The sequence below is a fragment of the Artibeus jamaicensis genome, unplaced genomic scaffold (genome assembly GCF_021234435.1).
Source record: "Artibeus jamaicensis isolate MK-2021 breed Jamaican fruit bat unplaced genomic scaffold, CSHL_Jam_final contig_384, whole genome shotgun sequence".
NCBI classification, from domain to species: domain Eukaryota; kingdom Metazoa; phylum Chordata; class Mammalia; order Chiroptera; family Phyllostomidae; genus Artibeus; species Artibeus jamaicensis.
This window is the reverse complement of record NW_026521810.1, coordinates 7,216,592-7,229,361: the sequence shown is the minus strand read 5'-3', so window position 1 is coordinate 7,229,361 and position 12,770 is coordinate 7,216,592. Positions and strand designations below refer to the sequence as shown.

Sequence of the window (12,770 nt, the reverse complement as noted above, 5' to 3'; positions counted from 1 at the left end):
TAGGGTAGCTCTGGTCCCTGAATGGGTGCAGCTGGTAGAGGTGTGGCCTGGAGTAGGGTGACAGTGGAAACCCATCCCACCACCACCTTGGTGGTTCCTAGAGGAACCAAGGCTAGATCTGCTGGCCTTCCCATCAGGTTTTATTTCACCTCTGTAGTTTTCCTCCTGGGAACTTCCATACCTTCAGGGTGTGGTAGTCTTTGTCCTTGTACTTCAGCGACTTGGGGTCTCCTGTGGCCCAGAACAGCTTGCTCCACCAGTCCACTTCATGCTCGTATTCATCCTGGCCAGGAAGAGGGGCAGCTGGCCTTCCTCTGCCAGCTTGTGCTACTCCCACCCATTAAGCTCCCTGGAGTTGTTCTATGTTCCCCAGGGCGGAGCCCACATCACCTTGGCTTTGCTGGACTTGAACCAGAACTTTTCAGTGAGATAATCTAGGAGCTGAGAAAGGAGAGGGGTGAGTCAGGTACAGCTGGGCAGCCCACAGCCCACTCACCACCAGCTCCTGAGAGGAGTGGTGGAGGCCAGAGCAGACTTCATATGGGCCTTTTCATTCAGGCATCTTCAGATGTGGGATTGGGGCCAGAAGGAGGGTGAGCACAGTTCCTAGTTCTCATCGCCCACAGCTTCAGACTGAATTTGAAGGCCTCGGAACTACAGGACTTCAGGCCTCACTCCAGACCTACTGAGTCTGCCTTTGCTCAAGAGGTCCCAGGGATTTCTGTACATTCAAGTGTAACAAGAGCTGCTCTAGAGCAGTAGTTCTGAACCTGAAAACATTGTTACCACCCGGGGCAGCTGAAAAAAATGCTGATGCCTGGGTCCTGCCCCCAGCAATTCTGATGGAGTTAGTCAGTGGCCTGGCTCTCAGAATTTTTTAAAACTCTCAGGCAATTTCAAATGTGCAGTCCAGGTTGAGAATTCGCTGCTTTAGGGTCCTCATGTACAATTAGGCCTCATGCAGAGGGCACGGGACAAGAGCTGTGCCTTGGCAATGGTGTGGGAGAAGGTGGGATCTCAAGCCCATTACTTACCTGGTACTTGTTCACCGACAGCTCTGTGGAGAAAGTGCAATCATGAATCTCAGGAGAGCAGAGAGGGTGGGGAGGGAGACCTCGTCCCTCCCCATGCCAACTTGTTGGTGAGGGCTGGGGAACGGCCAGAAGAAAGGGCGTACTTGGAAGCTGTGGGGGCACATAGTCCGAGGCCCAGGGGTCACAGAAGTAGGGCTGCAGGGAGTCGATGTTGGCCTGACCCACCGTGGTCTGCTGGCCGAAGTCCTGATTGTCCATTACCTTCAACACCAGGGGCAGCGCATAGGCCTCCTCTGTCGGCATGAACTACAAGCCCAAAGAAAGGCTCTGTGAGGCCTGTCTTGAGGAGTGGGCTTCCCAGCTCTTGCCTGGGCCCCTCGTACCAGTGTGAGGAAGAGGACCGACTGGGAGAAGTTAGGGTTGGTCTGGAAGTCTGTGATGGGGTCTGTCTGCACGGTCTCTTCCCAGCACTCCACCAGCAGCCAAGGGGAACGCACCTGCTTCATGTTCCGGAGCCCCCAGACCAGGATCTGCCAGAAAAGATAGGGGGGCAGCAACACCTCTGTGAGGGGTCCTGGCAGAGAGGGGAGCTGTGCTGGCAGTGACAGTGCATCAGGGAGCACACAGCGCCAGGGGATCAATGGTTCTTCTCAAGGCCTGGACACTGTCCTCACTCCTCTGTGCTTGAGGGCACCTGAGGGAAGTGCCCTCTGGCCACTTTGTGACTGTCCATCACTGACCTCCACTGGCCTTAGGTATGGCCCTTCCTCACTTGCTGCTCTGTCTGGCTTCTCATTAGTTTTCTCAGGAGTGAGTCCCTGAGGCTGGCTACCTCAAAGGCCCCAGGAGTTGGGGTGCCCAGATTTCTCAGGCGTCCCTACTGTCAGCTAGCTCATTGCTGGTTTGTCTTCAGTAGAATGCTGTGGCCATTCAGTGGCCCATGCTTTATGATAGTGCTTTCAACCAGCAGATACTGGGCCCCCCAAGAAATGTCCATGCCCCTACTTGTAGGAGCCTGGTCTGCGTGGCGGGGGCCCAGACAGGACCCATGCCCATGGATAGGTTCTCCTGTGGGGAGTCAGGCCTGCATTGTATCCAGGCCACTTTGAGACTTGCTTTTGCTAAAACTCCCTCACCCTCAATTGAGACAGGAAACGTTTACTGCATATCTTTAAATTAACTTCCTAAAATCTATGCTAAACCTTCCAAGGACAGTGTAACCAGTTCAACCACTTTTTCCTTTGCATTTGCAAATATCCTCCTTCTGTGATGTGATTAGCAGCGTCCTCTCCTTTGTTTTCTGTAAAAGGTCACCACCTGAAGTGAACCTCTGCATAGTAAATGAGGACCCTCCTCAATGTAATGTGCCCAGAAAAGCAATAAAAGCTTGTCAAGGCAAGGGGCAGAGTGCCCTCCCCTTGAGAGTGTGGCCATGGTTCTCTGAGGCACTCTCCTCTTGAGAGAGTGGCTGTGCTGTCCCTTTTCCTCTACAGGACTTGGTAGTCCGTGTGAATTTGTCTCTTATCTCATCCATAATGCCTCGGACCCCATGAGCCGGGATTTGTGTCAGCTGGCGCACAAATAGGGACCCCAGGAGCTGGGGTCCGCGTCACCTGCACATCAAGCCCATCTTAGGAACCCGAGGAGGAACCAGCCTGGAGACCTCACCTTGGGAAGAACCCAGTGCCAGTGGGCCCTGACCAGCTCTTGCTCTTTGCCAGATTTGTGGCCAGGTACACAGGCTCCCACAGGAGGGCCTCCATGCTACTCCCAAAGGGAGGTGAGGAACATCCTAGCGCTGGGATCAGGCAGGGCCCGGCCCACTTGTCCCCATGTCACCATCTCTCGCAGCCTCATTTCCTTCTCTGAAAAGGAGCACTGCCACAGGGGGCAGTGTGAGGCTCAGGCATGGTCGTGAATACTGAAGGCCCTTGCCTGCTCCTCACTGTAAGATGTATTGATAAAATAATTGGATATATTCTCTCTGAGCTTGTGTTCCTCATTTTCTCCTATCTCCCTCCACCTCAGCTTATGTATTATTTGGGTGCAAGCTTTGGATCTGGTGGTCAGGATGACCCCTGGGAGGATCAGCAGAGACCTCCGCGGTGTTCCACTGCCCTGGAGGAGGCTTGCTCCCTGCCTGCCCTCCCACCCTCCTCACCCTGCAGGGTCATCACCTCAACCGCCATTTTCCTTAGCGTGGGCTGCATGCTCTTGGGGAGTGTGTAGACCCCATTCTTCCAGGGAACACTTAAGATTGGCAGCTTCCTTCTGAGACTCTGAAGGGATAAGGTGGGACAGCAGGGAGCATGCAGTCCCGTCGGGCTGGTCCTGCTCTCCTCTACCCCCAATTCAAGCAAGTCCCTGAGAGCTCAGCTGAGGAGGCCCCCCCAGGCCCAGGAATAGGTGCTGGCAGGGAAGCCGGGGAGGTGTTGGGTGGGCTGGCTGGTTCACCAGGTCCCAGGCCTTTCCTGGGGGGTGGAGTTGGGAGCCACTGGCAGTGGAACTTGTGGTAGGGGCATGAGTCCCTCTCTTTTAGTACCTCAGTCTCGAGGATCAGCTCACAGGATGCCAAGATCTCACCCACTTCCTCCCCCAACTCTTTTCCAAGGGGGTGCCACCTCATGGGGGGCAGGATCCGTTGTTGAACATCCAGCCATACCACTGGAGGCCACATGCTCCGTCCCCAGAAGCTCTCTTTGCCCTGGAAGGAGGGGAACTTTGCAGAGCATGGTGGCTAAGCTTGTGGGTTCTGGCTTCTCCCCTGAGATCCTGACAAGTCTAGGAAAAGGGCTAACATTTGTTTGTGCACGATGCCCTATGAACCAGGCCCGCTGGAGCATGTTCCACTCTGCCCAACCCAGCCCTCCACACCTTGGGGTCCCGCTGCCACAGTTCCAACACCACAAGTGGTGGGCTCTCTTTGGTATCTTGAGGGTTCTCGTACAGGAGGAGGTGCTGGAAGATGAGTGTCTGGGCCCATGTGGGGGCTGCAGAGCTCCTCAGGGTTTGCGTGCACTGGCTGTGGTTCAAAAAGACCAACCGAATGAAGGGCCCTGGAGGGTGGAAGGAAAGGGCAGAGGCTCACCGCTGAGTCAGGTTAGGCTTTCCTCTCCTCTGGCTGCTGCCACCACTGGCCCAGATACCCAGGGAGGCCCAGGCCGGGCAGCCCAACCACACTGCCCCCCTGAGCAAAAAAAGGCCACCTCAGTGTAAGCCACAGAACAAATGGATGGATGACCAAAAGCCAAGGGTCATTTGGTTCCACCCATGTCTGTTCACACTACCATGGTTGAGGCCCGGGTATCAGAGAGATGGAGGACTGGATGACTCCTCTGGAGGAGTTCTGGGGACCAAGCTACATGTAGCTGCCTTTTCACAGTGTCAGTGAGTGACTTAGGCCTGGGGAACATCAAATAGCCCTCTTGGTGTGGGTGCTGAGGCCCAGTGGACACTGCCCTGGCACAGCCCCTCCTCCAGCAACCTGGTTCCCTACACAGTGGCACTGACAGGACAGGGCAGGAGTATTCACTCACCTGGAACCTTCCATGGGTCCTCTTCACAGGACAAAGGACAGGCTCCTAAATGGCCAGAAATTGCCACCCCTCCTCCCTACCCTTCATTTTCTGTCCAACACAAGGGGCATGTGATTTTCAAAGGTGTCAAACTCTCTTTTGCCTTCATGTCTCATCAGTACTCTTCCACTAAAGTCTTCCCTCTTCAAGGCCCAGCTGAGTGGTCCCCACAAAGTGATGCCTTCCCAACTCCTCATTGATTTCACCGTGCTGGGGACACACCTTTAGAACAGCCTCCCCTTGTATTCCTTGTTTTTGTGTCTTTTCCCCAAACCCAGGGCCATGAGCTGCTGGGGTTGGGAGGTGGTCTGCATGTTTGTCACCCTCTTCCTTCGCCATATTTTTCATACTGCGAGTGACCACAGCACAGGGCCCCTGGGGGGCTGTGGGAGAAGAGGTGCCTCCACCTACCCTGGAATGACTGGATCTGGGTGGCCATCAGGTTCCGGGCCTGGTAGATGTAGCAGAAAAGCTGGTAGTAGTGTGGCTCTGAGTAAGGGAGGAGCTGAGTCCATCTCCTGCCCCCAGACCCTCCCCCACCACTCCTCACTCCTTGCCCTCAGACACGGGGCCTCAGGGACTCCCAGACTGACTCTCAATTAAGTGCTCACTGTTGAAGACGCAATAGATGAAGGGCAGCTGAGGCGGCTTGGTGTTCTCCGGGGCAGGCCTCCAGGAGTCCCTGAACGTGCTGCTCACACCCCATGATGATGTGCTGCTTGGCTCCTTCTCAGCCTGCTGTTTCAGATCAGTTCCCTGCCCCCATGACAGTCTCCCTGAGGCTTGGGGTGCCTGGGCCCAGGTCGCCCTTCTCTCTTTCTCAGCTCCACCTTCCAAAGCCAGATGATGCGGATCCAGGGCCCAGCCCCCACCCTCCTGCTATAAGCACCCCAGCCTAGGACATGTGCTGCTCCTGCCACGCCCGCATTGGCCCTGGCACCAGGAGGTGGGGTGCAGGGGGATGTCTATCCTACTGAGGCTTTACCAAGGATCCTTCCAGGAGGAATATAGGTGCAACGCCCTTGTCCTTATTGGGCGCCAGCCTGCGGTGCCAGCAGCGGCGTCGAAACCGGCTCTGGGGCTGAGGGCTCAGATTGAACTTGGAGCCCATGGTGCCATATTCCCAGCCCTCCTCCTCCTGGGTTGAACCAGGGTGGTGCTGCAGAGACGACAACAGAGTCACTCTCCTGCTATGGCCTGGGGCAGACACAGCCAGCCTTCTTGCCAGATGGCCCCTCACCAGCTGCAGGAAGGACAGGGTCTCCTGCTCCAGGTTTAGCTTCCCGTGGTTCCGCCAACGCACACGTGCCCAGCGCCGCCGGCGGCGTGAGTAGTAGGTCTTCTCCACTGAGTTCCAGACCAGGGGCAGGCCTGAGGGCTGGATCCCCACGCCGTACTCCCAGCCTGCAGAAGCAGGACCATGGCCTGTGGGTGCCCATGTGCCCACAGGCTCGGAGGCATAGACAGGCCTGAGAGATGGGCCAGAGAGGGAGGGCTATGGGGGCAGCTCTTCCCCTTATGTCCAGGCCTCTCTGGCCGTGGGAGGTATGGTCACACTCTGTCACCTTGGTGGCCTGGGCCCAACTGCCCACCTTACAGTTGAGGAAGGTGAGGCTCAGAGATGTCATGTAACCTATATAAGGTTACACTGTTTTTAAGTACCAAGGTTTACATTTTGAGCCCAGGTCTTCAAACTTTCTGCTCATGGCACCTCCCCTGTGAACCCAGGCTCCATAACTGGATCCTTGCTCAGGTGCTTGGGAGGCACTTACTGCCTGCCCTGTCTCAGAACTGGGGCCCACGTCTGTGGGAAAGGTGAAGGCTGTTCTCTGGAGGCTGGGAGACCTGCAGGAACTCAGGCCCATCCCGCCTGAGAGCCTGGCTGCTTTCCTGCTGTGGTAAGTGTTGGAACCTGGCTGCTCCAGGCCTTCCTGCCCACAGCCAGTGAGCAGAGGACTGACCCTCATTGTCCACCACGTGGTTCAGCTCCACGGTCCAGTTCTTCTTCACGTGCCAGCCTGGGGGGCACTTCACATTCTCCCGGGCCTCTACAGGCTGTCCGTTCTGTGGGTGGAGAGAGAGCAGGCTGAGCTGGGAGGCCTCCTTCACTCACCTTCCAGACATTTCTTTGCCTCCCACGGCCACAGTGGCCACCTGCCCTTGAAAGCAGAGAGCACTTGCTGTGTCTGATGCCACTCTCAGAGTCTATGTGCTTGTACTGACTCACCCTCCCAAACTAAATAAATGTCTTTTTAAAAGGAAACTTTGTATGTCTGCTATCAGTGGAAAATCAGTATCACTCCTCATAAATAGGAAATAACCATCATAATGACTGTGAAAGCAAAATTTTGCGACTGTCTGTCACCTGGATGTTGCTGCCTGCCCCAGCCCAGGCTGCAGTACTTGGTGAGGGAAGCCCAGCTTGCACGAGAGGGGCTGGACCAGCCCTGTCCCATGGGTCACCCCCATCCCATGTTGACCAGTCAGCAGCCTCCTGGGGCCACTTACATTTAAATTAACTAAAATGAAACCAAACTCAGAGTTCAGTTTGTCCCTCTCACAATGCCACAATTCGAGTACTCGGTAGCCACACCTGGACAGCACAGATGAAGCACCTTTCCATCATTGCAGGAAGCTGTTGGAGAGCGTTGCTTAGACCAGCCCCAAACTGAATTCTCTCCCTCAGGGGAAGCCCGCCCTTTGAAGAGGCCCGGGAAGAAAACACTGCCCCTGTGTTGTTCGTTGCCATCTGATTGAAGGCCTTTCTACTGGCCACCATCAGTGCTAGTCCAGGGTCCACACAGTGGTGGGAGCAGGGCTCAGGTGGCAGGCTCAGGTTGAGTGCTCTTTCCGTTTGGACAACCTAGCTTCCAAGGTGCCCATCCAGTTATACTGTTCCCATATCCTGAGATGGCTTTGCCCCAGCTTACCACGTCCGTGTTGGGGATGGCTGCTGGCACCCAAGCCCCCGTGATGTCCCGCTGCTGGTTCTCATACACCTCCTCTAGCACCTGGCTCTTGTTGATGTCTGTGTCCAGGAGAAGTCTGGGGACAGCAAGACCCCGAATTCCCAACATATCTCTCCAAACTTCCCTACCCCTCGGGTCCTTCTCTGCTGGCTAAGTGCTCCCTCAGCAGGCAGCCCCACCTGCTCTGGGAAGGGCTGGGCAGTGGGCTGGCATGCAGAGACAGGTGATGGGCAAGCCTTCTGTCTGGGCACCCCATCCCCAGGACTGGGCTCCAGTGGCTGTGTCCAGGGCACACAGGCTCCCTGCCCTGCACCCCAGACTTACCTCCTCTGAGGCTCCACCATCCACTTCCCCTGCCAGTGCCATCCTGGGGGCTCCTTGAAATCCTCCTTGGGGAGAGCCTTCTGCCCCAGGATGTCAGAGAATTTGGGGCAGTGCTGCAGCCTGTGCTGCCCCCACTGGTCTTTATACTTGGCCTGGTTCTCATACTGGGGTAGGAGTGGGAGGGAAGGTTGTTGGTGCCTACTGCCTCCCCAACACACAGTAGGACAGCTTACAGTCTGGCTGTGCCTGCAGTGTGGTCTCTCCACTGTTACTGTTGACCCAGGGAGCCCCAGTCCTGCCCCACCACTCGCCACCTCTTTGCCGCTTCTGGGCCTTTCTTCCCCATTCTCCTGCTGGGTGTGCTGTCTCTGCACCTGCTCCTGCATCCCCACTCCTCAGCATCTGTCTCCAAGCCCTACATACGAGCTAGTTACGCAGATTATTATTCACCTGCAACACACAACTTAGAAACCATGAAAATGGGTTTTAATTCATCAAATTACAAAGCCTGAAACTGAAAACCAATTTTCCTTCTGCTTTCAGCCTTCTCCCAAGCCCTGCCTGCCTGTCCTCCTGTCCCTGGATTCTAGAGCCATTTCTGGTTGGCTGCTCACCCACCCCTGAGTTCATTGCTCTGGGGGAAGGTGCCTTGTTTCCCGCCCCTCTGACTGTTCCAGGCCTTCCCCTCCCTGGCACCACCAGACTTGCCTGAAGGACCCAGCTGGGGGCCTCCGGGGCCCCAGGCTGTCCTCTTGGTGATGGACAAGGCCTCCGTAAGTTGGAGACTTGCTCCCCTCACATGCTCTAAACTAACAGGCAGAAACTCCCCATAAACCTCCACTAGGGAGAGAGTGACTAGCTTTAGAGGACCACTCAACTGGCCCTTCTGTCACCACATGCCTATGGCTTGTCAACTAGGGACCCCAAGCTGGCAGTGTGTGAGGTAGCTCTAGTGTCTGCTGCCTTTCTCCGTCAGACCCCTCGTCCCAATCCCAGCTTCTCCAGGAACATTTGATTGGGGCCGGGTCCCTGCTGCAGCTCCCCTCCTCGCCATCTGCCCCTCCACGCCATCCCCTCCCGGCCCCGCACTCACCGTCTCTGCATACACAACCACCTTGCCCTCTCGGTGCAGCTGCAGGTTTACGCTGTCAGTGATGTTGCCCAGCCACATGCAGACCCGGAGATGGGCCGGGAGCGTGTCCTTCTGTCCTTCGCCCTCTGGGTACTGAGCCAGAGGCAGGTCAGCCCCACAAGGATGTGGGTCCCCCAGGGGCAGGGGTACAAGTGAGAGAGGGGCACACATCCTGCCCCTTCACCCTGAGCCCTGGGAGCAGGGGCCTCACACTGAGCTAGGCTAGCAAATGATTGTACACATGACCCCATGCTGGTGGGGCCTGGGCGGAGAGGGGCAGTACTGCCTAAGGAGGCTGGGAGGCTCCCAAAAGGAGCTGTGATGATGGTGACATTGACAATGATCCCTGCAGTCATTGATTGCATTCTCACAGTGCGCCGGGCATGGTGCTGAGTGCTAAATGTACAGCGTGTGCTCTGACTCTCACACACACCGTGAGTTGGACACCACCGTCACCCGGCCCATTCTGCGGAAGAGCAAAGTGAGCCGGGGGCATGCAATTCAGTGAGTGGTGCAGCCAGGGCTCAAGTCTCAGTGCTTCTTACAGGATGAGAAGGACTCAGAGGGCACAAGAGGGGACCTCAAGATGGCAGGAGGGCAGAGGGGCAGAGGGCGGGCAGGTGTGTGTGGGGACCCCAGCATGGCCTGACCGTTGAGTATATGGGACCTGAGAGGGCTGAGGAGAGGTGTGGGGCCACGCCAGGGAGGTTGAACCTTCTCCAGTCTGCAATGGGGAGCCAGGTGTGTGTCCCCCACTTGCCTCCTAGGGGAGGGTTGGAAGCAGGGGCTGTTATAAGGGCAGGGGTGATGGTTGTCAGCCTTATTTGTCGCTTATATCTGATATGACAGGCTGGTGCCCAAACCTTATAGACATTAAATATTTTGGATTGCACCCAACTGCGGTCAGGGGAGAGATAACAGGGACTGCACCAAGTGTGGTGTGAGGATAACAGAGGAGGCAAATCTGAGGAACATTTAGTAGGGATATGGACTTGGTGTCGCCCCATGCTGATGGAGCCTTCTCCTGGAAGTTGTTTATGTCCCATTCACCTGGTCCAGGGTCTGGGAGGCAGTGGCACACCCTCAGGGGTGCTCATGGGGGCTGCCCCCAGAGCTCAGGGATTCTCTCAAGGGTGTTTCTGGGCCTCTAACTTCCCAAGGACTGGGGCTGCCCAAGGATTCCCACTTCCGAACCTGTAGAAGAAGGGTCTGTGTCTTTCCACAGAACTTGCCACAGTACAGGGCCCCCGTTGGAGAGAACAGGACACTGTGGGCGGGCACCTGTGCATAGGCCACTCTCTGCTCCTTGGCCATTAGCCAGATCATCACGTCCGGGAGGCTCACCTGGGGCTGCCAGGGCAGGAGAGTCAGGCCCGTGCACAGGCTCCAAGTCCTGCTCCCCAGCCAGGGTGTCCAGTGCCCACCTCTGGGAGCACAGTGTTGAGGCAGTACAGCCAGCCCTCCACAGTGGCCACCATGTTCCTAGGCTGGACTTCCTTGGCCTTTTGGGCCAGTTCCTGCAGGAGGTGGCTACGGACCTGCCACCTCTTCTTGTCCAGGTCAGTGGCTTTAGGATGAGTAGTCATGCAGGGCAGAGGACGCCTGTGGCCAGGACCAGGAAGAAGGAGAGCAGACCATTTCACAACCTCCAGCCCTGGTTTAGGCCAATGTGCCCTTCCTAGACTCAGAATCCTGCACATGCCCTGCTGGACTGACCCAAGGAACCCTTCCCACCCCCTCCTGAGGAAGCCTGCTCACTGCGGGTCTGCCCCCAGTTTCTCATCCAGCCCCGCCTCCTGTCCTCCCAGTCCCTGCAGTGAGCCAGGCCTGTGCTCAAGAACCACTTGTTAGAAAGGGGTGTGAACCAACCAAATCCTGAGGTGTAGGAGTGGGGATCCAAGTGGGGTGTGGGGCTGGCAAAGGCCTTACAAAGAATATCCCAGAACAGTTAGAGCCCTGAAAAAGGCATTGCGGAGAGAAGAAACAGCAAGGGAAAAGTGTGGGGCTGGGATGTGCAGAGCCTGTTTGGAAACACAGAGGCTTGTTTTGGTGGGAGTGCCAGGTTGAGTATGGAGACAGGATAAAATGCTTGGAGTAAGGTGGGGGAGGTGGGGAAGGTTGGGGCCCTTTTCTGCAAGCCCTGGTGGGAAAAAAGAAGCTGGTTTGCTGTTTGGGTCTTAAGCCAGGAAGAGATTTGGGGAGGTGGGGGTGGGCAAGGGCACTGGTCTGAAGCCCCAGCTCAGATGCGGCACCCTGCTCCTACTTGCAGTCCTCCACCAGCTCCCTCAGCAGTTTCTTCCACTGGAGGAGCAGGGCAGGGTCCCTCGGGTTCCTTATAGATTTCAGGGTGTCCAGGTTGGCTTTCTGCCCGGCAAGAAAAAAAGGGCAGGTGAGCGTGGGTCACCCAGGTGGGCTACTTGGCTGATTTGCCGAAGACGTTTTCAGTTAGGACTTGGGAAACTTTGACGGACACCCTGGAGATGCCAGTCCAAAGCTGTCACAGGCCCTTGCAGGGTTAGGATCCCACACTCCCTCCCCACTACCCAACAGAAGAAATGGATAGCAGGAAGGAGCCAGGATAGACAGGACCATGGAGGAACACAGATCCTGATGCTGGGCTTCCCTTTGTATGTGCAAGAAAGTCCTATCTGAGGCGGAGGCACCAGGTGGCTCTCCTGCCTGAAACTGTGCAGTGGCTTCCTTAGACACCTAAGACCTTTTGTGATCTGACCCCTCCCAGTTTCTCTGGCATTATTTTTACTCACTTCCATGCGTCCAGCACCCCTTTTATATCACGATGGCTTTGCACATTGTCCCCTTCTCCATACCCCAACACACCCCCGACAAACTCCTTACTCCTTAGGGCTGTGCTCGAATGCCACCTCCTTTTTGAACACCTCCTCAACTCTCCTCTCATCTCCCCTCCCCGACCCTAGTCTCTGTGCTGATGGCTCCTAGTCCCTGTATGTCCACTGCAGCCCTAGTTGCACTGCACAGTAACTATGTCATCTCTGACTTTCCTAGGGGTGAAGACAGGGGCTATGTTTACTCATCTCTGTGTCTTCAGAGCCTAGCCCTGTGTCAGTCACTTCCATCTCAATTGGTGTGGAAGGCATGGGTGAGCCAAGTGACCGATTTCCTCTAACTTGACTCATTATCCCAAGTTTCCCATCATTGATCTGGGTCCTCCCGACACCCACTCCTGTACCACTTACCAGGCGGTCCCGAGTGAAGTGGAGAAGGTTGAGGCAGTTCATGCGGAAGCTGACATCCTCCCAGTAAGAGGTCACAGCCACAACTGGCTTGGTGTTGTACCAGGGCACATAATGGTAGATGTTCCCTGAGACACGAAGACACAAGGGGGGCTGTCTGAGGTCTCTGGAGGTCTCCCCTCACTGTGTCCCTCAGAGGACCTTCCCTGAGCTACTTCATTCCTCAAAAATGCCATCTGCTAATAATTCTAACTGGACACTTTCCACCAATGGGTGTGCTGGCCTTGCACACAGCCTTCCAAAGCTTCCAGTGTGCAGGTTGGAAAACGGCAGGCTATCAGTGAGTAGTTTGCCTGAGGTAGCACAGCCAAGTGGTCATAACGCTGGCATCTAGCTCCACAGTCCTGTGCCCTTGACCTCAGGCAAGATGCATGGCTTAAGGTGGGTTCACATCTGGGTGGTCTGCAAGGCAGGAAAGGAGTGGGCCCTGGGTTCAGGGGGAGACAAAGGGTTTGGCTGGGGTG

At 56.1% G+C, this 12,770-nt stretch overlaps 1 protein-coding gene across 1 annotated transcript in view; it reads right to left on the bottom strand.

The window, feature by feature from the left end:
* FER1L5 (fer-1 like family member 5) overlaps positions 1–12,770 on the bottom strand; it is a 54,378-nt gene that overhangs the window by 5,995 nt on the left and 35,613 nt on the right. The window contains exons 20-39 of the mRNA XM_053664532.1: positions 12,250–12,374; positions 11,298–11,398; positions 10,459–10,636; positions 10,229–10,384; positions 8,996–9,127; positions 7,903–8,066; positions 7,540–7,654; positions 6,571–6,673; positions 5,835–6,013; positions 5,595–5,747; positions 5,221–5,365; positions 5,021–5,098; positions 3,909–4,090; positions 3,577–3,738; positions 3,212–3,313; positions 1,418–1,564; positions 1,178–1,340; positions 1,035–1,057; positions 391–441; positions 182–283 (exon numbers count right to left, since the gene is read on the bottom strand). Coding sequence (XP_053520507.1) covers positions 182–283; positions 391–441; positions 1,035–1,057; positions 1,178–1,340; positions 1,418–1,564; positions 3,212–3,313; positions 3,577–3,738; positions 3,909–4,090; positions 5,021–5,098; positions 5,221–5,365; positions 5,595–5,747; positions 5,835–6,013; positions 6,571–6,673; positions 7,540–7,654; positions 7,903–8,066; positions 8,996–9,127; positions 10,229–10,384; positions 10,459–10,636; positions 11,298–11,398; positions 12,250–12,374 — 2,561 coding nt within the window. The remainder of the gene's footprint in view (positions 1–181; positions 284–390; positions 442–1,034; positions 1,058–1,177; positions 1,341–1,417; positions 1,565–3,211; positions 3,314–3,576; positions 3,739–3,908; positions 4,091–5,020; positions 5,099–5,220; positions 5,366–5,594; positions 5,748–5,834; positions 6,014–6,570; positions 6,674–7,539; positions 7,655–7,902; positions 8,067–8,995; positions 9,128–10,228; positions 10,385–10,458; positions 10,637–11,297; positions 11,399–12,249; positions 12,375–12,770) is intronic.